Genomic DNA, 26587 nt, shown 5'->3' on the forward strand with positions numbered 1-26587 from the left:
CCCAAAGCGGAGCGGGCAGGCTCGATGGCTCCCGCAAAGAAGGGTGGCGAGAAGAAGGGCCGTTCTGCCATCAATGAGGTGGTGACCCTAGAATACACCATTGACATTCACAAGCGCATCCATGGAGTGGGCTTCAAGAAGGGTGCTCCTCAGGCACTCAGAGAAGTTCGGAAATTCGCCATGAAGGAGATGGGGACTCCGCATGTGCGCATAGACACCAGGCTCAATAAAGCCGTCTGGGCCAAAGGAATAAGGAATGTTCTGAGTACATTTATCCAGAAAGCGTAACAAGGATGAGGATTCACCAAACAAGCTCTACACACTGGTAACTTACGTGCCTGTTACACATTCAAAAATCTACAGACGGTCAATGTGGATGAGAACTAACCTGCTCAATGTCAAATAAAGTTAAAGAACTGCCAAAAAACAAAACAAAACCAAAAACAACAACAAAAAATCCCTCCAAAGATGAAACGCTGATAGGTTGGTCTTCATTAATATCATCTGTTTGACAAACACTGGTTTGTTTGTTTGTTTTTTTTTTAAGTGGAAATACAAGCTACAGACTAGAAAAGTATTTGCAAAGCAAATGATTGTACAAAGGAAAGCTTGAAGCAAGGATATATGAATGAGTCTCAAAGCCCAATTATATATGAACAACAATGCCAACCAACCAGAGCTTCCAGGGACTAAGCCACTACCCAAAGACTATACATGGACTGACCCTGGGCTCCAACCTCATAGGAGCAATGAATAGCCTAGTAAGAGCACCAGTGGAAGGGGAAGCCCTTGGTCCTGCCAAGATTGAACCCCCAGTGAATGTGATTGTTGGGGGGAGGATGGTAATGGGGGGAGGATGGGGAGGGGAAGCCCATATAGAAGGGAGGGGGAGAGGTTAAGGGGATGTTGGCCCGGAAACTGGGAAAGGGAATAACAATTGAAATGTAAATAAGAAATACCCAAGTTAATAAAGATGGAGAAGGAAAAAAAAGAATTCAAACGGGCTAGAGAGATGGCTCAGTGGTTAAGAGCACTGACTGCTCCTCTAGAGGCCCTGAGTTCAATTCCCAGCAACCACACGGTGGCTCACAACCACCTATAATGGGATCCAGTGCCCTCTTCTGGTGTGTCTGAAGACAGTTATATATAATACTTATATATAAGTACTATAATATATAAGTACTATATATAATAAATAAATCTTTAAAAAAGAATTCAAACAATCCAATTAAGAACACATAAAGGATTTGAACAGATACTTAGCAAGAACACACGTAGAACACAAATGCTTGCATAAAGAGATGCTGTGCCTCGTTTGCCATTTCAGAAGAAGAAATTAAAATCACCATGGATACCATGATATTCCCAGAGTGGACAAAATGACAGAGATTGATTACAAATGAGGAGCACCGGGACTCCTGCTCTGGGGGTTGGGGGGGGCAGTGCACGTGTGCTGCACACATCTGCAGGTCTCCTGAAAAGCTAAACTGATACCTGCCACACGAGGCGATGGCTCCACTCTCAGGAACACCTCCCAGAGAACTAAAAGGAGCATTCATGTAGAGTAAGAAAACCGGGAAACCATGGTAATGTTCCCGAATGGACAGACAGATTATATGGGTATAATGGAACAGTACTTAGCAATGAAGATGATGACTAACTGGTGTCCCAACAAAACAATGACTCTCTTAAGAACAATTTCAAGCTTGTGGTATATAAAAGAATCCAGTTGGAGGGTGAAAGGGAAAGGTGAATAGTGTTAGGGCCAATGCTGGGGTTTAAATCTCAGCCTGTGTATGGACAAAGCACACCAAGCCAACATGGTTCCACGTGGAGAGGGTTTTTTTTTTTTTTAAGATTTATTCATTTATTACATATGAGTACACTGTAGCTGTTTTCAGACACACCAGAAGAAGGAATCAGATCTCTTTACAGATGGTTGTGAGCCACCACGTGGTTGCTGGGAATTGAACTCAGGACCTCTGGAAGAGCAGTCGGGGCTCTTAACTGCTGAGCCATCTCTCCAGCCCATGGACAGGTTTAATGAGAGAAGAGGAGGAGAGGAGAGGAAAGGAGGCCGGCCATGGGCACGTGGAGGGTGGGAGGAGGGGGATAGAGAGAAGGGACAGGAAAGGGGCAAGAGCAGAGAAGAACAAAGAGCAAAGGGAGAGCAAGAGGGAGAGGAGGGGGCAAGCAGCCCCCTTTATAGTCAGGCACAGCTGGCTGTTGCCGGGCAACTGTGGGGCGGAGCATACCTGGCTGTCCCCCCCCCCCCGTAGCTGTGGGGGTGGAGCTTAGATAGAATACCAACAAATAGGACTCCATTTATATAAATGTCTAGTAAGTAATTAATGTGAGGAATAGGCAACATCCAGTCGTGTCAGTACACCAAGTAGGATGGGGATAGAAAAAGATCACAAAAAAGAGATAGGAGGGAGTCTTATGGTGACAGATACAGCCATTCTTTTGATTTGGTAGTAGGTTCACGATGAGTACTTATGTCAAACTTATGCAATTATACACTTTATATATATAGTATGTGTCTATCTCTTAGTGACTAATGATCCATAGGATTTTTTTTTTCTGAATCAAAGTATCCTTTGTGGCTCAGAATGGGCTCCAATTTGAAATCATCCAGTCTTAGCCTCCCAAGTGCTAGGACTACAGGTGTGTGTCATGATGCTTGACCAAACACTTCTTTTGTTGTTGCTTTTCTGTTGTTGAAAATCATGGGGCTCAGGAGCAGAAAGATCATAATTCTATTTTGTCTCTCCTCCTACTCCAATTTCCAAGGAAGTAGGGATAATGGTAGTGCTTACCTGTAGCAAATCAAAGGCTTCCCCTTCCCCCACACACCAGTCTTGAAGCTAAGGAGTTTCATCTAAGAATTTTATTCTGGACTATTCTTGTGAACCCTAAAACCAACTGTAAGTGTCCTTAGTAAATGGCAAGTCAAGCTCTGAGACTTAGAGAAAACCTTATTAGGGACACGGGAATTTCAGCTCACAGATAGAGTCAAACAATCTTGCATGCGTGCCCCAAAGGAAACAAGAAAATAGAAGCACGTGTGGGTCAGAAGTGATGATCTACAAGTAAGCAGTTGTAGGAAGCTCCTACTGAAGCTGAGGAAAGGCAAGAGCTGTGTTACAGGTGCTACGTGACTTATTAACAATAAGGTGGAAATACATACATATGCATCTACTACGTCTAGAGCAGAGCCCGAGGGTGTCTGGTGACACATATCTTAAGTCTCAGGAGCAACATTTTCATCAGAGGACTATAGCTCAAAACTGATCAGGAGCAAAAGGTCGTTTTCCTAGGCAATGAGGTGAACTCACATCTTTTTTTTTCCTTAAAAATGTTTATATTCCCTTTTGAAGACCTCATTCAATTTTTACTTTACGATTGTTCGTTTATTTTGATATATGAGAGAAGTACAGAGATATTTGCAACAAGCTTCAGAAGGTGGCTATCCTGGACAAAGAAGACAATCTTTGTTGACAGACTCTATTGACAGGGAATGCTGAGAGAATTAATTTCTGGTCTCTTCATTTGTTTTTTGGTTTTTCCAGACAGGATTTCTTTGAGTAACTCTGGCAGTCCTGGAACTAGTCCTGTAGAACAGGCTAGCCTGAACTCAGAGATCTGCCTGCTTCTGCCTCCCAAGTAATGGGATTGAAAACGTGTGCTACCACTACCTGGCATAATTTCTTTTTTATATACCAAATGTGGGGCAATTTAATTAGAAACTAATTTGCAACCTCATACAGCACTGAAGTGGAGTTAAAAGTATTACCTAAACTGTTTCTCTGTGAATTAAGCGAGTTGGTATGTTAAGCACGCGGATCAGTCACACATTGTAAGCACTAGAGAAACACTAAGTGAATTTTGCTAAGTGAAAAAGATTTCCGATGCCAGTGCAGCTGGTTCTTGACGTTTTTGCTTTTCTAGATTGTGAACAGTGGGCCGGAAACCATAATGTGGGAGCGTCTCGTAAATTTACGCAATTAAAACATGATGAGTGCGGCAAAAACAAAAACAAAACAAAACGGAATTCATTTAGGTCTGTGGGGTTCTGCAGTGCATGTAAGTTCTAGGAAAGGAACTCCTCCAATTCTCAACCAGCTTGCCTTTTGCTTTCTATTAGTTGTTTCTATGAATCTCTTATTTTAAACGCAATATAGAACGAAATGCAGGAAGCAGCAGGCTCTCAGGAGAAAAACACTTTTGATGTCTATTTGATTCTATAGGCGTCTGAGAACTGAAGTCCCAGACTTCAGAAAACTACAACTCCCTGAAGCCTTTGGGTCGCAGGGTTACGAGAGAAACCTCAGGAAAGGGGTGGAGTCTAGAGAGAAGTCGTTGGTCGTTTCCATTATCCTGAGCGGAGGGATAGCCCGAGCGGAGTGGGCTGATCCGAATTCTGATTGGTTGTAGCTAGAAAGGGCGTCCCCCGCGTAATTGGTACAGTCCTTGGGGGCGGAGACCCGCGGCGGCCGCTCGAATTTCCCGGGTTGTGCGCGCGGGGACTGCTGGGAAGCTCTCGGGACGGTTACCCCATCGGGTCAGCTGTAGTCCAGAGTCGGGGGGGGGGCGGGGGATTCGACATGCAGAGCACTAACCTGGGCAACAAGGAGAGCGGCAAGATATGGCACCGCAAGCCATCGCCAGCCACTCACAACGGGTGAGGCCGCAGGCTGTGGAGACCAGCGAGGGGGCGGGTCTGCGGGAGGCTGAGGTGGATAGCGTGGCAGAGGGATGCGGGCCTGGGGATTCTGACTCTGGCCGTGCGCTGCATCCCTGGGTTGAGACCTCAGGAGGAGTTCCAGAAACTATAGATTGCAATTGCGTCCCAGATTCTGGTCCTGGGTTATAGAGGGAGGCAGGAGAAGGCTCTACGATTTATGCAAAAGAATTTGCAGTTCAGCTGAGTGCCAAGACTCCACCTGCTTTGATTTATTAATGTCCTTTCCAGTTGGGAAAAAAACGCCAGGAGGTGATGGGAGCAAAGAAGGCAATGCCCACCTACCTCTCCAAAAGCCGAAGCTCTACATCCTTAAGTCATTACATTGCACACATCTGTAATGTTGAGAGCCTAGTGTGGGCCACACTTCTAAGCACTATGGAACAGTGCTGGAACAAACTTACGTTCTGCAGTTGCTGGGACTGTCAACAATGCGGAGACTTTTACCCGCCTGTGCTTCTTATTCCGTTTGGAGTAGACAGTCTGGTTTGAGATTCTGCCTCTTGTGTGACGTCAGTGGGAGTCTTTGCCCATGTGATACATTTATTTTGGTTCCCATGGTGCATGTCTAAGTGATCTTGGTGTTTCTGATCACCTAGATTGCATGGTATCACTTGGGTTCGTGTCTCGAGGTTTGTTTCCCTAGAGACTTTTCTGTTTTTTAGTTGCTTCCCCAGAAATCAAACTTTAAGCATTTTTGTAGGCTGAAAGTGCAGTTATAAGTGGATCAGCCACTTATTTGACTAGCCAGCCACTGTGGTTCGTGGTGGCTATCTACCCTTTATCTAGCCTATTGACCCATCGACCTATTGAATAAACAATTTTGTCAATAGTGGAGATTCTTCAGCGTTTTCATTTCCAAATGTGGAGTTCGTTTAAGCAGCATACTTTTGGCTCCTGGAAAAAGTCTAAGAACTATAGCCAATCTACTATTTCTTGCTGTCACAGAGTATCTAGCTAGTGTGTAAGATTTTTAAAAAATGAGCAGTTTTCGTTTGTGCCTCCACAAAAACACTCCTTTCTTTTTGTTTGTGTTTAACTTGGGTCATTAGGCTTGTCAGCAAGTACCTTTACTGGCTGAGCCGTCAGGACAGCCTGGCTTTGGTTTTTGTGAAACAAGGTCTCACTTTGTAGCGCAGGCTGGGTAGGAACTTGTGATTCTTCCGTCTTGGGCTGCCAGACCACTAGGATTAAAGGCCCTTGCCACTATGGCTGGTTATTTTTAATATTGTGAACAATCATTTAATTTTTGGCACCAAACTATAATGATACAGAAAAAAGGCTGTTGGTCGTGTGTGTGTGTGTGTGTGTGTGTGTGTGTGTGTGTGTGTCTGTGTTCGTTCATGTGTGTATATGTAGATGTGCTTGTAAAGGCCAGAGATCCGCATCAGGTCTCTCCTCCCTAGTTTTTGAGACATGGACTCTCACTGTTGCTGCTCATTGCTTTAGCTAGCCTGGATAGCGGGTGAACTCCAAGCAGCTGTCTGTTTCCAACTCCCCTTCACTGGGGTTGCAGATGTGGGCCACTATGCCCAGCTCTTACACGGTGCTGAGGATCCAAACTCAGTTGGTTCTCATACTTGTGCAGTAGGAACTTTTCTGACTGAGTCATCAGACCCAAAGATACCCTGATATTAACTTTTGTTTTATTATTTCCTTATTTATTTTGGCACAGGGTCTCTTTTAGTCAGTTCTGGCCTCGAACTCAGCATTTAGCTGAGAATGACCTTAAACTTGTGATCCTGCCTGCACATCCCAAGTGCTGGGATTACAGATGTGTACCACCACGCGTGGCTTAATTTTTGTATTTTCAATACCACGAGATTCAGTAAGGTAGGATTTTTTTCTATGCCCCTGATCAATCTAAAAAAGCTATATTTAGATAAACCTGAAGAAAAATAATTTTTTCACTGCTGAAGAAGATTCAACCTAGGGTCTTATACGTATTAGACTAGTGCTTTACCACTGAAGCCTTGAGGAAAATGTTTAATCCATTTATCAATGTAGCATCCTTTTGTAAGTTTTGAAAATGAGATTTTAATTTGGAATATTAAAACTCAACATACAAGGGACTAGAAAAAATGGCTCAGAGCTTAAGTGCACTGGTTGCTCTTGCTTAATTTCCGGCACATGCTTGGTACCTCACAACCTTCTGTAACTCCAGTCTCAGGGAACCTAATACCTTCTTCTAGCATCTGCAGGCACCAGGCGTGGGCACGGTGCACAGACATATACTCAATCAAAAGACAAATCGTTTTTAAAAGATTCATACACAAAAGATAACGTTTTCATGGTTAAATACTATCCTTGAAATAAAGGAAGGGGGCAAGCCAGAGGGCTCAGAAGGTAAGAGAGCTTGCAGCCAAGCCTGACTTCTTCAGCTTAGTCCCTGGGTACCTTATAGTAGGAGAGCACCAACCCCTGTAAGTTGTCCTGTGACCTCCACGTGTCAGGCATGTGTGAGCACTCATGCACACAAAGTAATTTTAAACAATGGATTGTGCTGGTCTTCAAGACCCGAATGGCGATGCATGATTTTGTTTTCCCATTCTAGTTTTCGAGATAGGATCCCACTGCACAGCCCAGGCTGTGTTCACATTCTCAGTTTTCCTGCTTCCACTTCCCGAATCCTGCGATTACAGGTGCGTGCAACTCTATAGTAAAGGAACGTTTTGGGCCGCAAGTTTATTCTTACATTTGGTGTGTGCACAGCATGGTGCATCTGTGGAGGTCAGAGGACAACCTATGGGTATCTTTCTCTCCTTCCATCATTTGGGCCTAGGGGGTCAAACTCCAGTCACCAGGCTTGGTGGGAAGCATCTTTACCTGCTGGGCCATCCCACTGGCCCAGTCAGTTTTCTAAACAGTTTTTCAGCAGATGTACAGCGCAGAAATTCTCCTCCAAAAATAGTAAATCTAGATAAATGTTGCTGTACATTCTGTACAAAGTTTGCCCGCAAATATGATCATGAACAAATACGTATCAAATTCAGGAAAGCAGAGGGGGAGAGAGCCACCCATGTCACTGTTCTCTGTGCACAGTGAGCAACATTTATGTGTATCTTTTCCCCATGTGTACCCCTTTATGTTCGCTTGTATTCGTGTATGAGTAATTTAAAGCCCAAGGTTAAAATGTTTGAATTTTCCACATAGCTTTAGTGCATACTAAATGTATCTATGGGATGATATTGAAGAATTAACTTCATTTCTTACCATTGGAGTAGAAGTCTGATTCATGGGTTTTCAAGGAGTGATATGAAGTACTGCACAGGAGTGGCGTGAGTGCTAACTATCGTAGGTCAGGGGCAGGAGCACAGCAAAGAGCACAGTCCTTAGAGCACGCGCTTGCCAGGGCATTGTACAGGTCTCAGAGGTGGAGCTACAACTCACGCTTGGCGGGGCGTTTTACGTTACAGAAAGGAACTCTGTACCCTGTTGCTAGGCATCGTAATGCTGTTTATACGTGCCTATTACTGTTGGCCTTGCTACTAAACTGTAAGTGACAACCTTGTCTCCATTATCCCTAGTGTCTGGCTTCTTCTATTCTGACAGGTAGCAAGCTTTCTGGTATTTAAAGAATAAATGAATGTTAGCTTCTGTCTTAGTCAGGGATTCTATTCCTGCACAAACATCATGACCAAGAAACAAATTGGGGAGGAAAGGGTTTATTCAGCTTACTTCTGCATTGCTGCTCATCACCAAAGGAAGTCAGGACTGGAACTCAGGCAGGTCAGGAAGCAGGAGCTGATGCAGAGGCCATGGAGGGATGTTTCTTACTGGCTTGTTTCCCCTGGCTTGCTCAGCCTGCTCTCTTACAGAACCTAAGACCACCAGCCTAGCAACAGCACCACCTGCAATGTGCGGGTCCTCCCACCTTGACCACTAGTTGAGAAAATACCTTACAGCTGGGTCTCATGGAGGCATTTCCTCAACTGAGGCTTCTTTTCTGTGATAACTCCAGCTTGTGTCAAGTTGACACACAAAACCAGCCAGTACAGCTTCTTCCTAATGAATGGCTTTCTGAACTGTTTAGAAATCCTTATAAGACTGATGTAGGGACAAAAGGAACGTCAGTAGGAAGAATTAGCAGGCAGGAAGCCTTCAGTAAAACCCAGTACTCAAAAGCTGGTTTGTGTAGATTGTAACATTTAGATTGTTTTTTGTGTTTTAATTGTGTTTTGACAGAATTATAGTGAATGTTGTTCACAGCACCTCTGAATACCATCCGAAAGTCTTGCGGTTCTTGAATGTGGCTTTTGATGGCTCAGGAGATTCCTTCATTGCTGGGGACCATCAGGGGAACATCTATGTTTTTGACTTGCATGGAAACAGGTAAGCAGAGCCTTTCAATATGTCCCTTATTATTTAGGGAGTTCTTGATTGATCGTTGACTATTCCAGTTACTTACCGAGGATTTACAAAGTCCTGCTGAGTTCTTAGAAAGCTGCTTTAAGTGGTTTACAGGGTTGCTGGCAGCTCTGAGTTTTCTTCCTGAGGCCAGGTCTTGTTATGCCCCAGGTTGGCCTCTTGACCCTGCAGTGGTCCTGCCTCAACCTCCCCATTGCAGGAAGCCACCGTTCCTGCCTGCTTGGTTTTTCTTTTCATTACAATTTCTATATTGCACTTCATTTTATGTGTGTCTGTGTGTGTACGCGTACACATCAGGCCACAGCTTGCATGTGCAGGTCAAAGGACAGCTTCCGAGAGTTGATTGCCACCTTCTGCCATGTGAGTCCCAGGGGTTGAAATCGTGCCAGTTAGGTGTAGGGGCAAGCCCCTTTATCCACTGAGATAACATCCCGCCAGACCTGCTTACTTTCTCTTAATTAAGTTTCCATCACCGCTTATTTGTCATTAAGTTCTAGTACTTCATTGGGTGATTTAGAAACTTGATTTCCTCTGGACCTTTTTGTTACAGTGTACTAGATCCAAGAACCACACAGAGTTGGAGTCATCCTCCTTCCTTTCCTATTTGGTCCAGAAGCAGTTAAGTAGGATCGATCACTAAGTCTCCATGGTGAGGCCCGGTCATGAGGCAAGGTGGGAGGGGAATGACCAGCAACAGTCAGAGAGTGTCTGCATGGGGCGAGTGCCACTGTCGGTTTAGAGAGCCGTGATCAGATTAGAAATATTGGGAAAGTAAGAGTCTGGCTTACCACAGGAGGACTTCAGATAAGGAGACGAAGAAAGCTAGAGTGAACCCTTCGGTTTTAGATTAAAGTTGGACTTTTCAGCATAAACTGTGGGTTTGCATAGAGAAGAAATAAACAGCCATCTATGTGAGGAGGAGCACACTACACATGCACATCTTTCCTAGTATTGTCCAGTCAGAGAACCAGGACAGCATGCCAGGAGCAGTGAACAGACCTTGTGCTCAGTTCTTAGATTCTAAGAACTAATCCTTGATAAAAGAAACCAGAGATCGTTGCAGAAATGGCCAGTTTCAGTACAGGGGCAGGCATGCTATGGTATGAACCTGTAACATTTCATAGAAAACTTATCCCTACAGTAATAAGATTGTCAGGACACAAAGCCAGCTTGCAGGGGTGCCCACGGAGGAGATAATCTGAGCAGTAAATAAGTACACAGAGTGATGAGTTATGCCCCTGATGCCAGTCACAACCTCTGCAGTCCTACTATAAGCAGCACTTTAATGTGGACTGGGATGTGGCACAGTCAAAAAATTTTTTCTCCCTACAAAATTCTTTTCTTTATTTTATCATCCAGTGCTGGGGCTTCAAACTCAGGGCTTCACACAGGTAAGCATTCTGCCGCTGAGAAATCCCCAGCCTCACCACAAAATCTTATTATAGAAGAAACAGAATAATGGGTAAAACGAAAAGGCCTGGCACACACTGTATAAACCAAGCGATTAAAGTTAATAGGACCAATAAAGGCGGATGAACAGTAAAAAAGCGCACAGTTCTATGTGGTTCTTGACAAAGACAGAACCCAGATGCAGCCAGATGGAGTCATTCATTAGCTAGTAGGGGTGTTCACTAACAAAATTGTCCTGGAACTGTCACAGAGATCACAGTCAAGAATGTTAGTAAAGGGAGTAGAACCTCCAGATGGAGGGAAACAAGAGACATGGGGAAGGCATGAGTCTGCACCCATCATCCTCCTGTCAGGCTGTGGGACACCTGGCAGGGTGTGGAAGGACTTTGATGATTAGGTCAGGAACATGACCTTGGTAACTTACTCTCAGATAGTCCAAGAGAGGAAGTCACAGATTTATTTGCTGTCTGTTAGAAATCTGCTAACCATCATTTCTACTCACTAAACATAGCATTGACCCTGGCTGCCCCACCCTCATTCTTCCTCACCCTCCCTAGCAGTCTCACCTGTAGTTTCTCCTGTTGCTGGACAGCAAGATGCTGCGTGAGGGCTCCCGTTAACAATAGCACGTTTCATCATCAGTGATTCTTAGTGGTTCCTTGCTCCTTTGCTATTTGCCATGCTCCGGCAACTGCTGCAAATGCTTTACAATTTCTTTGCCTACTTGTGTTGGATATAGATCTTACTCTCACTGCTCAGCCTCCTGATTTATGAGAAAGCAGATGCCAAAGCCTCTCTTTCTTTTCCCCCGTTGCAGACTCCATTATGCCAATACGTTCAAGCCATCTGTAACTTGTCATCTTGTTCCCAAATGGTGGTTCTGGTTGCTCCCTCGTCCTATCCATGCCTTCGGCCTCTCCTGGGCCTTCACACCTGGGCCTTCACACCTGGGCCTTCACACCTGGGCCTCCACACCTGGGCCTCCACACCTGGGCCTTCACACCTGGGCCTTCACACCTGGGCCTTCCCTGCTTGTTTTGTCCATCGTCTCTTTGCTATCTGTACTAGGAGAGGAAAAGTACCCTCCTAAGTTGTGAGCCAGGGTTCTTAAAGCAAAAGAGATTAACAAGGAGAGAACAGGTTATGACAGAGTGTCTGTGGGTGTTCAGGGAGCCACCAAGTGCCAGATTACTTGCAGCAGAAACAATAAAACCTTAGAGGAGGGGCTGGAGAGATGGCTCAGCGGTTAAGAGCACTGTCTGCTCTTCCTGAGGTCCTGAGTTCAACTCCCAGCAACCACATGGTGGCTCACAACCATCTATAATCAGGTCTGGTGCCCTCTTCTGGCCTGTAGTTGCATACATGCAGGCAGAAAGCTGTATGATGTATACATAATAAATCAATAAATGTTTAAAAAAAAAAAAAAAACCTTAGAGGAGTGGGAGTGAACAGGAAAACGACTTGCTTCTCGAAAGACAGTGAGCTGCGGGAAGGTGAACATACATAGAACAGTGGTAGATGTGGTATGTTGATCCCTCTCTGGTGCCTTCCCCAAGATGATAAGGGGCTACCTTTTAATTGACCTTTGTCCTTTGTGATAGTCAGGGGAGGAGGGACACCCTTGTAAGTTTATTCAGATTTATGTAGACCAGACAGATCAATACTAGAAAAGCATAGAACTTTGTTTGTATAGGTCCCTTGATTGTTTTCAGCTCAAAATAATCCTTAGACCAAAGTGTGTTTTAAGGGTAAACATTAACTAAGCAGTAAGCACAGGGTCCTGATACCAGATATGATTCTTTTTAATTTTATTTATTTAATGTGAGGGCTCTCTGCATATACATCCACCTGCCTTTAGAAGGCATTAGATTCCCCCTGTAGATGATTGTGAGCCACCATGTGGTTACTGGGAATTGAGCTCAGGACCTCTGGAAGAGCGGCCAGTGCTCTTTAACTGCTGAGCCATCTCAGCAGCCTCTCCCCCACCCCCGCACTCCTCCCATGGAGCCCTTTCAGTCCTTTCTATGTCCAGCACAAGGGTCTCTTTTCAGTTTGTTGTATAGTGAAACACTGAATGATTCCATCTCCCCTTCTCCCTCAGGCTTCGAGTTAAAACTCTGCTGTTTGTCCCTACCTCTCTGACTGTGTCATCCCTTGCTTTGCTGGCTCCTTCCAGTGTCGGCCCCCATGCTTGGTGTTGCTCAGACACCTGCTCTGGGATTGCGTCCTCCTGTGCTCTTATTTATTTATTACTTATTCCAAGTGCTCTCTTTAATAATCTCATCACCAGCGGAGTCTTGGGCATTATGTGACCGGGTGTCATGTGTGTTCTATTAACTGAGATTTGGCTTCTAGAATTACTCTGCTGAGTTCTCCAGTAGCTACTAGCCGCTTACATCTCTTGAGCCTTTAAAAGGTGACCAGATACATTGTAGGTGTAATGCTAAAATATACACCAAAGACTTAGTATGAAAGGAAAATGGAATATTTGATTAAACATTGAAATAGGATTTGGATATTAAAATTAATTTTATCTTTTTCTTTACTATAACATAGCTCCTAGAAAGTTTAAAATGACATATATGGCCTGTGTAGGACATAAATGGCCTGTGTAGTATCTTTTGGATCCCATAGATCTGAATGTTGTATAGGGGCCTTGAACTTAACATCTTTTTTTTTTTCAGTTCCTTCTTTTTCTTAACTCATACACAACTCCTTGTCTTCTGGCTTGCTGAAGCAGTAGGTCAGACAACACTTGCCACAGTAATGCCTGTCAGAGTGGCTACCCATGACAACTCCCGCACCACACTCATCAGAAGGACATTTATGACGAAGTCGGCTGGTTTTGCCATTTTCATCCCTTATAGTATTTCAGCACCACCAACTTGACCTTCTTCCTCCTATGCTTACCCTTCTTGGGGGTGGGGTAAGACTTCTGCCTTTTCTGATCACCACCACGACGTCTCAGCACGAGATGGAACGTGGACTCCTGTTGAATGTTGTAGTCAGACAAAGTACGGCCATCTTCCAGCCGCTTACCAGCAAAGACCAGCCTCTGCTGACCAGGAGGAACACCTTCCTCATCCTGGATCTTGGCCTACACATTTTCTATAGTGTCCGAGGGTTCAGCCTCGAGCGTGATGGTCTTTCCTGTAAGGGTCTTCACAAAAATCTGTGTTGTGTCGGCTGCTCCACCCATGATGGCAGATCGGAAAGGAGAACTTAACATCTTTTTTTTGTTTGTTTGTTTTGTTTTGTTTCGGAGCTGGGGACCGAACCCAGGGCCTTGCGCTTGCTAGGCAAGCGCTCTACCACTGAGCTAAATCCCCAACCCCCCCCCCTTTTTTTTTTTTTAAGATTTTTTTATTTATTATATATAAGTACACTGTAGCTGTCTTCAGACACACCAGAAGAGGGCATCAGATCTCATTACAGATGGTTGTGAGCTATCATGTGGTTGCTGGGATTTGAACTCAGGACCTCTGGAAGAGCAGTCAGTGTTCTTAACCACTGAGCCATCTCTCCAGCCCAGAACTTAACATCTTTAAGATAAGATTTAAGATTCCCTATCCTCAAGCTTGTGCCCTTTCTCCTAAGCACAGAAGCTTAATGTTTTGTAAATGAAAATGTAGTTACATGTCAAGCTTTCTTAAGAACTCCCCACACATTTTATCACAACAAACTCTTAAGCTTCCTAGCCTTTTTTTTTTAACATACAATTTTCATTGATTATTTGGACATTTCACATAACGTACCCCAATCACATTTAGTTCCCAGTCCTCCCAAGTTCACCCCCCAGCCCTGTTAGGCCTCTTACTTTGATCATCATTTAACACTGGAGAAACTCCTATTCTTTCTCTTGCCCTGTGTTTAATGCATGCCGGGTCTCTCTGGGCTTGACACAGCTGGTCCTGCGCGTCCTCATGTGTACCCGTGTCTCTGGGCTTAACACAGCCCGTCCTGCACATCTCGTGTGTACCTGTAGCTCTGGGCAAGGGCTTCTCTAGTAGCTTTCACAACAGCCACCTTGTCCTCTCTGTCCCTCCATCTGTCAGTTGTCTTAGCTTCCAGAAGCATCTTCCTAAAAGACATGGGCAATTGTAATTCTGCTATGCTGAATAACAGAAACTTAGCAGTGGCTTCCCAATTAACAAATTATTAACAAAAATTAACCAAAACTTAACAGTGACTTCCCAGTTGAGGAAGTGAATCCAGCCCCTTAGCATGACTCCTGAGAGGTTATCGTAGTCCTGACATTTTGCCTGTGGTAGGAATGCTCTCATTAGTCACAGGGGGTCTCTTAGACCTTCTGTCTGGTTTTGGCCCACGATTATCTAGGTCTCTTTTTCCCCTCTGAGAACTTCACCACTGTAAAGTTTATGATCACTGGTAGACTTTCTGATACTAACGCAGCTGTTTCTTAATAGGTTTAATCTTGTTCAGCGAACAGCACAAGCATGCACAGCTCTGGCCTTTAATCTTCGTAGGAAGTCTGAGTTCCTTGTGGCATTAGCTGATTATTCTATTAAATGTTTTGATACAGGTAAGAAGTCCTCCTGTTTGTCTTCTGAAGCAGACTAAAAAATAGCCCAGCAGACTGCAAGGCCCTCCCCAGTCTATAAGTCTCAGGAGCAGTCTGTTCAAGACTGCTCACAGAACTTACAAAAGCATTGGACCTGTGACTGACTACAGCCTTAATATAGTGTGTGTGTGTGTGTGTGTGTGTGTGTGTGTATACATACATACATACATACATACATACATACATACATACATACATATGAGCCAGCCAATGAGAGAGTTGCATAGGGTCTGGGAGACTTATAGAAGGGTGCTCCTATGTCTTGAGTGGTGAATCCCTCCCGCACACATGCTGAGATGCTGGTTATTGCTGAGGTAGAAGCGTCTCTCAAGCTTTCATGTCAAGTTTGATTGAGGCTGTAGCGTGCAGATAGTTAATTGAATTACTGCTTTTGTGTACACTGTAACATCACTCACCCCGTTAGCACCAGAGTTGAAGTATTGTCTAAAGTCCTCCTGCCATCATGATGTCCAGTCTGTTAGCATTGCTGGTGAGACCAGTCCCCGTTTTGAGTCCCTGTAGAAGCCATTTGTTTGTAGCTAAGGAACAACTGAATAGTAAAGATATTCCTACCATGTGGGAAACCCCAGGATTAAAGAATTCTTCCCCTGAGTGCAAATATGGCACCTCTCTTTCGAGGCCAAATTCCATACTCTGCAGGTGTTGCTGTAAAATTATAAAAGTCAGCTGTCTTTTACCCCCACCAGATCCAGCACCGCAGTGCCCCAAGGTATCTGGTAGATATCTTCATCTCAGTCAGCAAAGCCTCTCACCCGCTTTGCTCCATCCCATATCACACTGCTGATGGCCTCTCTCTGAGACTGGCAACAATCTCTCTGCCCATCCAGTTCCTGAGGCAGGCTGCCACCATGCCAGACATACACATCCCAATTCTGTGGCGGCCCAATGTCTCCACCACCACATACTCTCTTAAACTTAAATCGCCGTTTGAAAGAACACACAACCCAATAACCTCTGACCCAATGGATAAGGTATAATTGCCCACTTAGACACACAAAGCCCTGTACACGTCCATCCCTTAAGAACATTCATAACAACCTGTAAATGTGCAGAGAGGAATCTTAACATCCGCCTCCATGTTCTCTCCACAGCTTCTCCTCTTCCCTCAAACTTTTTCTCCCGCCCATCCTTCTTTCTCGTCCAATGACAGTCCTCATTCTGTCTTGTACCTGCCTTCACCTGTATGACATCCTACATGTAGGTATTCTAAATTCAAACAAAAAAACACCACATATTTCATACTATATTACATATATTCTTTAAGTTGACATTCGGGAGAGCTATAGTTTAAACCTCTTACTCTTCACTCACAAGTGAAAAGGAAAAAAAACTAATTGTATTTTTTGTTACTAAATAATTGATAGTATGTAATATTCAGAAAGATATAAATATGGTTAACAATAATAGTGACAATAGATAATTATATTGTATTTATTCTTTTCCAAGGACTATTTCCTGACCTTAAGTACTAATTGATTTTCATCCTAGTAACTCACTGTAAATTGTTACCACCATTTTACAGATGAGGTAACTAAGGCAGTGAAATAATTTGACCAGGGTTCCACATTTATATAAAGCAAAGCAAAGCAGCCAGAATTCAGCTTGGAATCTGTATCCTGCACTCTCCCTGCAAATAAGCAGAAATAGTTATTTTTTCTTTAGTAGTGCCTAGAAACCCAGTCAACCCTGCTGGGACAAATACTCTTTCTTTAAAACATTAAGTCTGTCTATGCCTACAACTAGCTTCCTTGGACGACACCATTTTGTTCTGTCTGAGCTCCATATTTTAATAGCCTACTCTCACTGAATGCACACTCCATTAAGATCCTTAAATGCCAACTTCCTATTCACCTCTTTCTTTCTATTTGTGGCCATTTCCTGCTTCCTCACAGCATCTATTAGTAGCTGTTTGAGCGGCTACTCCCTACAGTGCAACACTACCTCACAATAGCAAGACTTCTCCAAGGTGGCAAGTCTCCCTGACTGTTTCATCTTCGGCCGGCTGGCCTACTTCCTGATAGCACTTAAAACTTGGAATTGACCAGGAAGTCTCTGCGATTGAGTCTCCTCGGAATGACAGAGAAGCTACTACACACATGTACTTCAACAGGTGGCTGTCTGAACAAGACCCCAGCTGTGATGCCCCACGCCATGCTGTCCCGGAAGGAAGCAGTCTCCTAGGCTCCACCCATAGACAAAGAGCTGCAGCATAGATAGCCAGCTCTTAATTCTCTATTCAACATCAGGGAAAAAAGAATCGGGCTTCATGAAACAGGAGCTTTTTTCCCCACCATAAGCTGAGAGGGCAGCATAATGAATTGAAAAGTAGTGCTTTAGATGTAGCTTAAGAAAAGCAACAGTGTTACCCTCCCTCTTTTGCTGAGGGTCAGGAAGGAATGCGGAGTAATGGCAGACATTAGGCTAGTATTTGGAAGCTGCCATTCCCTGAGGCAATCTGACCGCTTTGTGCTTTCTTTCTCTCCTCACTTCTATCTTTCTAGAAGAATTTGGATCACAAGAGTGATGTAATAGAGACAACTTAGAAACATTCACACATGCCTGAAGATAAAAGTCCCATTCCGTTACCCAGTGCTAATCACCATGAATAGTTTGGGTATTTTCTCTACCGTTCTGTTTTCTCTATTTACACAGACAGGCACATGACTACCTCAAAGTCAAAACCTTTACTTGTTTGTTTGTTTACTTATTTAGACAGTTTTGCTGTGCGGCCTCTGGCCTGGAATTGACTGTGTAGCCCAGGCTTCAAACTCAGAACCTTTCTGCTTTAGCCTGCCATGCATGTGCTAGTATTAGAGACCCATACCACCACACCTGCCCCAAATTCCATTTTAATGTTTACTATATGGCTTTCTTTATCTTTTGAAATAAAAAAAAATAAAGTATGGTCAGAGCTGGCCTCATATTTACTATGTTGCCCAAGATGATTTTAAGCTTATAGTGATCCCCCTGCCTCAGCCTCCCAAGTACGAGTCATGATGCCTGGCAGTATCAGTTCTTTAAATCAGATTTATCCTTCTTCCTGACATGCTAAGGCTGTTCTTTGCATCTTACCACGTGACTTGGCACAGCACCCGGCTGCTTGGGTAGCTGAACCAGGATCACTGGAGCCAGAAGCTTAGTGCATAGATGCTGTTTCTCCATTACTGACAGCTTTTAAACTTTCTCCTTTCTCCATTGCCGTTTTTTAAGTTTAAGCCCCTAGTTCTTGTCTGGATTGTTACAACAATGTAAATTAGTCCCGTCTAATCACTTCCCCTCGTTCAGTGTATGAATCACATCCTCAAACTACCCCTTGAGAAACAGAGGCCTAGCTATACCACTCTGCAACATAAAACTGTCACATGTGGTAACACTCAAGCCCTAGTGCCCCACTGAGGCTGTCCTTAGGCTCTCAGTAGGCCTCGCCTGACCTTCACATGGTTGTATGTTACCGACTCTCCCCGTGGTAAATGTTAGCCACCTTTGCTGATGATCAAACAGATGCCACAATGACCCCTTTATGTCCAGTAGCTGAATCAGTCCAGGCATGGTGTATATAGTGTTTTGTGTATCGGTGAGTGATGGTTTACAATTTCACTGTTACCACAGTCACTAAGGAGCTGGTTAGCTGGATGAGAGGACATGAATCGTCTGTGCGTTCCATTTCTGTGCACACATCTGGGAGATACGCCATTACGACTTCCTCTGATACAGCTCAGCTCTGGGACTTGGATACCTTCCAGAGGAAAAGGAAGCTGAACGTCCGCCAGTCCGTGGGGATCCAGAAGGTCAGCGCCCTGGCTTGTGCTTCTCCCACCGGAGTCCTGGGCACAGGATTCAGAGAAGTACACTAGCCATGAATTGTTGAAGCTTCAGTAGCTGAGTTCCCACAGCACAACACAGGCGAAGTAGTTGGGATTAAGTGTTGCTTACGGCTATGCTCAGAACACTGAGACTTTTAAATTACTATAGCTGGGAAATGCTTACTGCTGTAACCACAGACTTTAAGATGTCTTGGCTTAACATTAAAACATCTAAAACATTTAAGATGTTTTCCAGTTTTGCTATGAACAACTTTAAACATGCAGTAGATCTATAAGAACTTCTTAGTAAACATGGGTTCTTGTCATCTACGTGTTACTCTACTGTGAATTTGATACATGTTACTATAAAGTAAGTTTAAATGCAAGCAACATTGTACTTAGGTACTTAGCCTGCATTTAGTGGATCATGGTTGAAGTATTTGTTAATAGAATAATTTACATCAAAGTGCCTACACGTCAGTTGAGTGTGGCAGATGCATACACTTGTGACCTATGTGAGGTGATCCTTACTGTTGCCTGAGAAATTTTCATCATACCCCTTCCCTTTTCTTTTTCTTCTCTTACTTTCTTTTTTTGGCAAAGGAGATGAAAATGCGCTTTTTGTTGTGGATTCATTTTTTTCTAACATGTAAAGCACATTAAAGGTGAGTCTATATTGAAGCACGATTACATAGGAATGAGCAAAGCTGACTGTACAACACTGTGTCACTGAACTAATCCAGGAACTTTCCATTAATTGGGTTCAGAACTATCTGATCTTAACCAAAAATTAACCAAAAAAAGTCTTGTGACTTTTGCTGGTAGCAATGGCCACTTGCTTCTTTTTTTTTTTTTTTTTTTTTCTTTTTTTCAGAGCTGGGGACTGAACCCAGGACCTTGTGCGCCACTTGCTTCTTAAACTTAGAGAAAAAGATAACGTGAGAATAAAATCTCGTGGTGAAACCAATTTTTAAAAAATGTTTTTCATTAATTCTTTAAGAATCTCTTAAATGCAAACAACATATTTTGATCACAAGTACCCCTATACTCCCCCCAACACCTCCTAGTTTCACTCTCCCACCACCAAACCTCAACTTCATGTCCTCTTTTTGGTTCTTTTTTTCGGAGCTGGGGACTGAACCCAGGGCCTTGCGCTTCCTAGGCAAGCGCTCTACCGCTGAGCTAAGTCCCCAGCCCCAGCTTCATGTCCTCTTAAAGAAGTCAAAATGCTTTTTGCATTCATATGGAAGCATAAATGACCTTGGGTAACCCTAAGCAAAAGAACAGTATGAAGCCATACTTTTCAAAGGAGTAAATTGACCAAAAAAGACAAAAAGTAACATACATCCAACTAAGCATCCAGAGGGAAACCAACAGAAAGCAGGCAGTCAATCAGTGTGCATCAAGTGATCGCCATTAACACTTATGAGGGACTGCCAACACGTGAACTGAAGGTTAGACGGAGGATGGCGTGCTCAAAAGCAAACTAGCGTTCATTTTTGCTGTACTAGATAAATAGCATGCAGAAATACACCAGAAAGTCTACTTGGACGTAGCCAGCAATGTAAAAGTAGCTTTTACTCACCTGATTTAATTGTCATCTCAGAGGCCTACTGCTGAATAAACTCACCCATTCTAGCTCTTTCCGAACACTGGCCAGCAGGCCTGAACTCTCCAAGCTGTCTCATTCAAACTGGCTTTACTCAGCTTCTGACTAAATTGCTCTGCTTGGCTTCAAACAAACTAGCAATTTCTTTCTGATCTTCTGTCTCCTTCTCATTCTCTAGTCTGTTCTGTCTTCATCCGCAACCTGTCTGTTCTCATGGGGGTTGGGAGTATCCTGTCTCTGACTCATTCTGTCAAGCCTTTCTCTGATTCATCCCTTTGTCTGCCCCTCTATTTGACACCAGTTTCAAACTTGGCTGCTTCCTTCTTCAAACTAACCTTAGCGCCATGGTTTGGTATTGAAGGTGTGCACTGAGGGTGTGTCTATATTTTCAGCAGAGGGATTTAAGGTATGTGGCAGCCTGCATTCCAGCCGGGTCACACACCTAGGTCTTTGCATGTAATCCTTTGCCAGAGCAGCCATGTGGATGGATTAAAAACCTCCACACAACAGTACCAACAGTGAATTCTCTTTAATTCATGACATTTCTCTATGTTCTTTCTCAGTGCGTAGTTTCACAGTATGCATCGCTTCCCTCCCTTGCTCAGTAGTCATATCCTTTCATAGATAGTTCTAATACTTCTCTACTGTGGTTTGGTTTGTCTCTCATAAAATTCATAAAGTAAACTATTTGGTAATACTCTTTCTATAAGCCCTGTTTTATGTGTTTCGTTCCTTTTAACCACTAATTAGTATTCCATGTATAAATATAGTACCTTCAAGATATTCACTTATTTTGTTTTCAGAGTTTACTTCTCCCCTCTGATTAGCTAACTACTGTTTTCAGGAGTACCCGTGTCTCCAGTGAGATTGCTTTATTTAGGCTGTATTGTAATGTGGTATTGCCTTAATCTCTTCCTTATTAGTGTGAGCAGCTACTAATACATGTCAACCAAAAATCTGTCATATGTTCTCCATGGAAATCCCAGAGTTCTTTAACAATTAAAAAGAAAATAGAAGTTGTAGCCAAGTATTTGTTAGGGACATAGACCAAATGTCTTAGTAGGTCTGCTCCTCTTTAATTGCTTTAGCACTTAAATTGAATTTTAAATCCCAAAGCAGACAGAGAAGTGCGGTGAGTTGTGCCCTCTGTGGAGAAGATCACAGAACAGTGAGGGGAAGCCTCTGCTCCTCTTACCACGGCTCCCAGTAAGGACGTTGCTTGCTCACTCACAGCCAGTACAAATACCTCCAGATTTTAGCATGAGGATACAACATATATATATATATATATATATATATATATATATATATATACACACACACACACACATACATATATATGTGTGTGTGTGTGTGTGTGTGTGTGTGTGAACATGCTGTGATGTGTATTTGTAAAAAGACTGTAAAGTAATAGAATACTGTAGTCTGTAAGTTACCAGCAAACTATTAAAAAAAAGACCATTGGGCAAACCAACAAGGTGACCCAACAAGTCAAGGCATTCACCAGCAAGCTTGCTGACCTGAATTCGATCCCTGGAAGCCACAGGCTGGAAAAAGAGAATTGAGACCTGCAAGTTGTCCTCTCACCTCCATATGTATGCTGTCACATATGTGCTTGCACACACACATGTGCACAAATGTAAATATAGTACAGACCCAGAACTATACAGCCCTGTTTATCAATGTAAAGTAGCCTGATATGCAGCATATGCAGCAGTCTCAGCACTTAGGAGGCCACTGGAGGCCAAGTGCAAGGTCAGCCTGATCTGCAGAGCCAGTTGCAAGCCGAAAGCCAACCAGGGCTATCTAGTGAGACTCTGCCTCAGAAATAAGTAAGTAAATAGAAATGCTCTTTACTCCTGGCCTTTGCAAAATTTGGGGAGAGCCAAATAGTTTCTGCCTCTGCGCACCGTGTTAAAATGGAAACTAACTGTAACCCAGTCTTCAAAATAAGACTGCTTAACTTCTTTTCTGTCCTCTCTTTCTTATAAGTAAGAAGTTGTCTAAAGGCTTGAGTCAGTTCCTGGTAACCTTCTCCACAAGGAATTTTACCCAGTGGAAGAGGCAAACAGCAGCAGCACCTACCGAAGTGATGACTTCAAGACTTACTGTGATAATGTGTGCAGGGCCTATCAGTGCTTAGGGAAATTGTCACCTATCATCCACCCATCCATTACATATCGGTCTGCCTGAGGAAAATTAACGAAGCACAGGCTGACCTTGAACTCACTATGTAGCTAATGATGGTCTTGAATTTCTGATTTTCCTGTCTCTGCCTCCTGTGTACTGGGACTAAGGCATGTGTGTGCCATCATGCCCAGTTTATGCCATGTTGGAGTTTGAACCCACGGCTTCCTGCAAGATCCCTACCAACTGTGCTGCGCCCTGAGCCTCTAGATGTATTCTTTAAAATGTGTTCTAAAAATAAGATAGTAATATTTTTCTTGAGCTGTAGGTATTTATTGTCTATTAACATTAAAACTCAGAAGGACTTATCTCAGTTTATGGCAAAGTTTGACCTGACCTTGCTTGCCTGGTGGCCTAATCTGAACTGAGCTGACTGAGACCTAAAGCACCCATGTATTCAAGGATGCGCTGCTGCTGGGTCAGACCCTGTAATATGCATCATTCCAGAACCTTCTCCAGTTGGTAATGACACTGACTCAAACATTGCCACTCCTGTGATGGCCAGTTAGGGAAATCTTTGATTTCAAAGTGTCTTTTGTTGTTCTTGGTGGTGTTGGTTCTTTTCAGGAGATGGGACGGGGTGGGAAATGAACCCAGAGCCGTGTGTTAGGCCCTTGAAGTGCCTTTGAAGGACTGACTGTCATCCGGATGTCTTCCCACTGCATTTGTCTGCAGTCTGGAAGCAATGCTAAACATCAGCCATGCACAGTGATGCCCACTGTACTCTCAGCTGCTCCAGAGGCTGAGGCAGGAGGACCTTTTTTAAATATAATGCTATATTTTAAAAATAGTTTGTTTCTGTATGCATTTATTGTGTGCAGGTGCACATACACAAGGATGCCATGTGGTCAGAGAACAATTTTCAGAAGCCAGTTTTTTCTTCCATCATGTGGTCCCAGGGATTGAACTTGGGTGGTCAGATTGGTGCAGGTGCCTTTACCCACGGAGGGGGGCGGGCAATTCTCTGAGGAATTTTCACTTCAAAGCCAACCCGGGCAACTTAGGGAGACCCTCATCTTAACAAAACAAAAATAGGGAGTGATAGAAGCCAGTTGTTGAGAGCCTCACCTTGTGCGCCCCTAACTCAGCCCCTTCCCTCCCCACCACAGCTGCCACTGGTCTAGAGCTCCTTAAATAACAAGAGGTGAACCAGTTGTCCTCTTCAAATTAGGAACTCTTGGTTGCTGTGATGGTGAGTGATAAGATTTTCATTTCTCAGTAAGGACTTGAGGAATAGATCCTTGTAATTGAGATGACTTTTGTTCATCTCTCTGTGAAGAAACTTTATGATCTCTGTCAGAAAATGTTTCATAAAGAAAGTCCTTGCCAGTCAGTCTGTATACAAGAGCACTCTTTGGGTGTCTGTGAATTAATTACTCACCTGGCTTTCACTTTGTTACAGTTACCAGCCTTGACTTTTGTTGTTCTGCTTTTGGTTTTGTAGTGTAATGGGCTCTCATTTTTATCCCAGGCTGTTCTGAACTTCCTCTCCTGCCTCAGCCTCTGTGCTGGGACTAGGGGTGCACTGCCATCTCCACTTTGCTTCTGTCTTATTTTCAAACACAGAGTATTTGCACGCAAAACTCTGCCCACAGAGAAGTCCTGCTCCTTTTTTTATTAATCACATATATTTGTATTGGATATTTTATGTATTTACATTTCAAATGTTATCCCCTTTCCAGGTTCCCCCCTCCCATCTTCCTTCCCCCTTCTTCTATGAAATGCTCCCCCCCCCACTCCCACCTCAACACCCTGGCATAATTACACTGGGGAATTCAGCCATTACAGGACCAAGGGCCTCTCCTCCTATTTGATGCCAGACAAGGCCATCTTCTGCTACATATGTAGATGGAGCCATGGGTCCATCCATGTGTACTCTTTGGTTGGTGGTTTAGTCCTTGGGAGGTCAGGAGGTCTGGTTGGTTGATATTGATGTTCTTCCTGTGGGGTTGCAAACCCCTTCAGCTCCTTAAGACCTTTCTCTAACTCTTCCATTGGGGTCCCTGTGCCCAGTCCAATGGTTAGCAGCAAGAATCCTTGGGGTTGGGGATTTAGCTCAGTGGTAGAGCTCTTGCCTAGCAAGCACAAGGCCCTGGGTTCGGTCCCCAGCTCCTAAAAAAAAAAAAAAAAAACCAAAAGCAAAAAGAATCCTCATGTGTATCAGTAAGGCTCTGGCAGAGCCTCTCCTGTCAGTAAGTGCTTCCTTGCATCTGCAATAGTGTCTGGATTTGGTGTCTGTATATGGGATGGATCCCCAGGTGGGGCAGTCTCTGGATGGCCTTTCCTTCTGTTTCTGCTCCACACTTTATCCCTGTATTTCCTTTAGACAGCAATTCTGGGTTAAAATTTTGAGAAGGGTGGGTGACCCCCATCCCTCAACTGGGAACCTTGCCTAACCTCTGGATATGGTCTCTACAGGTTCTCCCTCCCCTTAGTTGGGCATTTCAGCTAATATCATCCCTATTGGGTCCTGGGAGCCTCTTGCTTTCCTGGCATCTGGGACACACTGGTGGCAACCCCCAGTTCCCCATCCCCCATTGCTACACACCTCTGTTCAAATTCCTGACCCTCTGTATATTATCCCAGTCACCTCTCATACCTGATTCTGCCTCCCCACCCCAATTCTCCTCCTTCCCCTTCCTCCTTTCCTCCCAAGTCCTTCCCACCCTCTACCTCCCCTGAGTATTTTGCTCCCCCTTCTAAAAAGGATTGAAGCATCTGAACTTTTTAGTCTTCCTTTTTCTTGAGCTTTATGTGGTCTATGCATTGTAGCTTGGGTAATTTGAGCTTTTGGACTAATATCCACTTATCAGCAAGTGCATACTGTGTGTGTTCTTTTGTGATTGGATGATATTTTTCTAGTTCCATTCATTTGCCTAAGAATTTCATGAAGTCATTCTTTTTGATAGCCAAGTAGTACTCCATTGTGTAAATGTACCATATTTTCTGTATCCATTCCTCTGTTGAAGGGCATCTGGGTTCTTTCCAGCTTCTGGCTATTATAAATAAGGCTGCTATGAACATAGTGGAGCATGTGTCCTTGGAGCATCTTTTGGGTGTATGTCCAGAAGGGTGGTATAGCTGGGTCCTCAGGTAGTGCAATGTCCAATTTTCTGAGGAACCTCCAGACTGATTTCCATAGTGGTTGTACCAGTCTGCAATCCCACCAACAATGGAGGAGTGTTCCTCTTTCTGTAATTCTTTAAGGGATTTTTTGCGTTTCCTCTTTAAGGGCTGCTACTTGTTTACCTGTGTTCTCCTGTATTTCTTTAAGGGAGTTATTTATGTCCTTCTTAAAGTCCTCTATCATCATCATGAGATGTGATTTTAAATCCAAATCTTGCTTTTCCGGTGTGTTGGGGTGTCCAGGTTTTGCTGTGGTGGGAGAACTGGGCTCTGATGCTGCCAAGTGCCCTTGGTTTCTGTTGCTTAGGGTCTTGTGCTTGCCTCTCACCATCTGATTATCTCGTGTTACTCGGTCTTGCTGTCTCTGACTGGAGCTTGTCCCTCCTGTGGGCCTCCGAGCCTGTGATCTTAGGAGTGAGAGCACTCCTGGAAGACCAGTTTTCTCCAGGACGGATTTGGGTATGGGACAGCCTCAGCTCTGGCACAGATCGGCCTGAGTTTCGTATTTGGTGTGAGTCTGCATACCTCCCCAACGTTCCAGAAGATGCTGAGTTGGGTGTGTTTGCCTCTTGAAGGTGCTCATCTTGGAAATGTGTCCCAGGTGGGCTGTGTGGGTGTTTAGCAGGACTTTAAACTGTTCAGCCCTCAGAGGGTTAAGTGTTCTGTGGAACCGGCAGAGAAAACAGGAAGGGGGAAAGGTGATAAAATTAGAGAAAGAGCAAGGAAGCCTTAGCCTG

At 43.9% G+C, this 26587-nt stretch overlaps 1 protein-coding gene and 1 pseudogene across 5 annotated transcripts in view; one reads left to right on the forward strand and one right to left on the reverse strand.

Annotated features, from left to right (window-relative positions):
- The window catches only part of Tbc1d31 (TBC1 domain family, member 31), a 79530-nt gene that overhangs the window by 13618 nt on the left and 39325 nt on the right, over positions 1 to 26587 (forward strand). For 2 of the 5 annotated variants that reach the window (XM_063263256.1, XM_063263257.1), the window contains 2 exons: positions 8930 to 9076; positions 18735 to 18913. In XM_063263256.1, coding sequence (XP_063119326.1) covers positions 8992 to 9076; positions 18735 to 18913 — 264 coding nt within the window. In that variant the 5' untranslated portion in view covers positions 8930 to 8991. Of the gene's footprint in view, positions 1 to 4524; positions 4685 to 8929; positions 9077 to 14949; positions 15066 to 18734; positions 18914 to 26587 lie in introns of those variants that run through there. The other 3 variants (NM_001134842.1, XM_039078789.2, XM_039078791.2) reach the window with 3 other exon arrangements.
- Positions 13203 to 13740, reverse strand: Rps27a-ps10 (ribosomal protein S27a, pseudogene 10; annotated as a pseudogene).

Source organism: Rattus norvegicus, chromosome 7 (genome assembly GCF_036323735.1).
Source record: "Rattus norvegicus strain BN/NHsdMcwi chromosome 7, GRCr8, whole genome shotgun sequence".
NCBI lineage: Eukaryota > Metazoa > Chordata > Mammalia > Rodentia > Muridae > Rattus > Rattus norvegicus.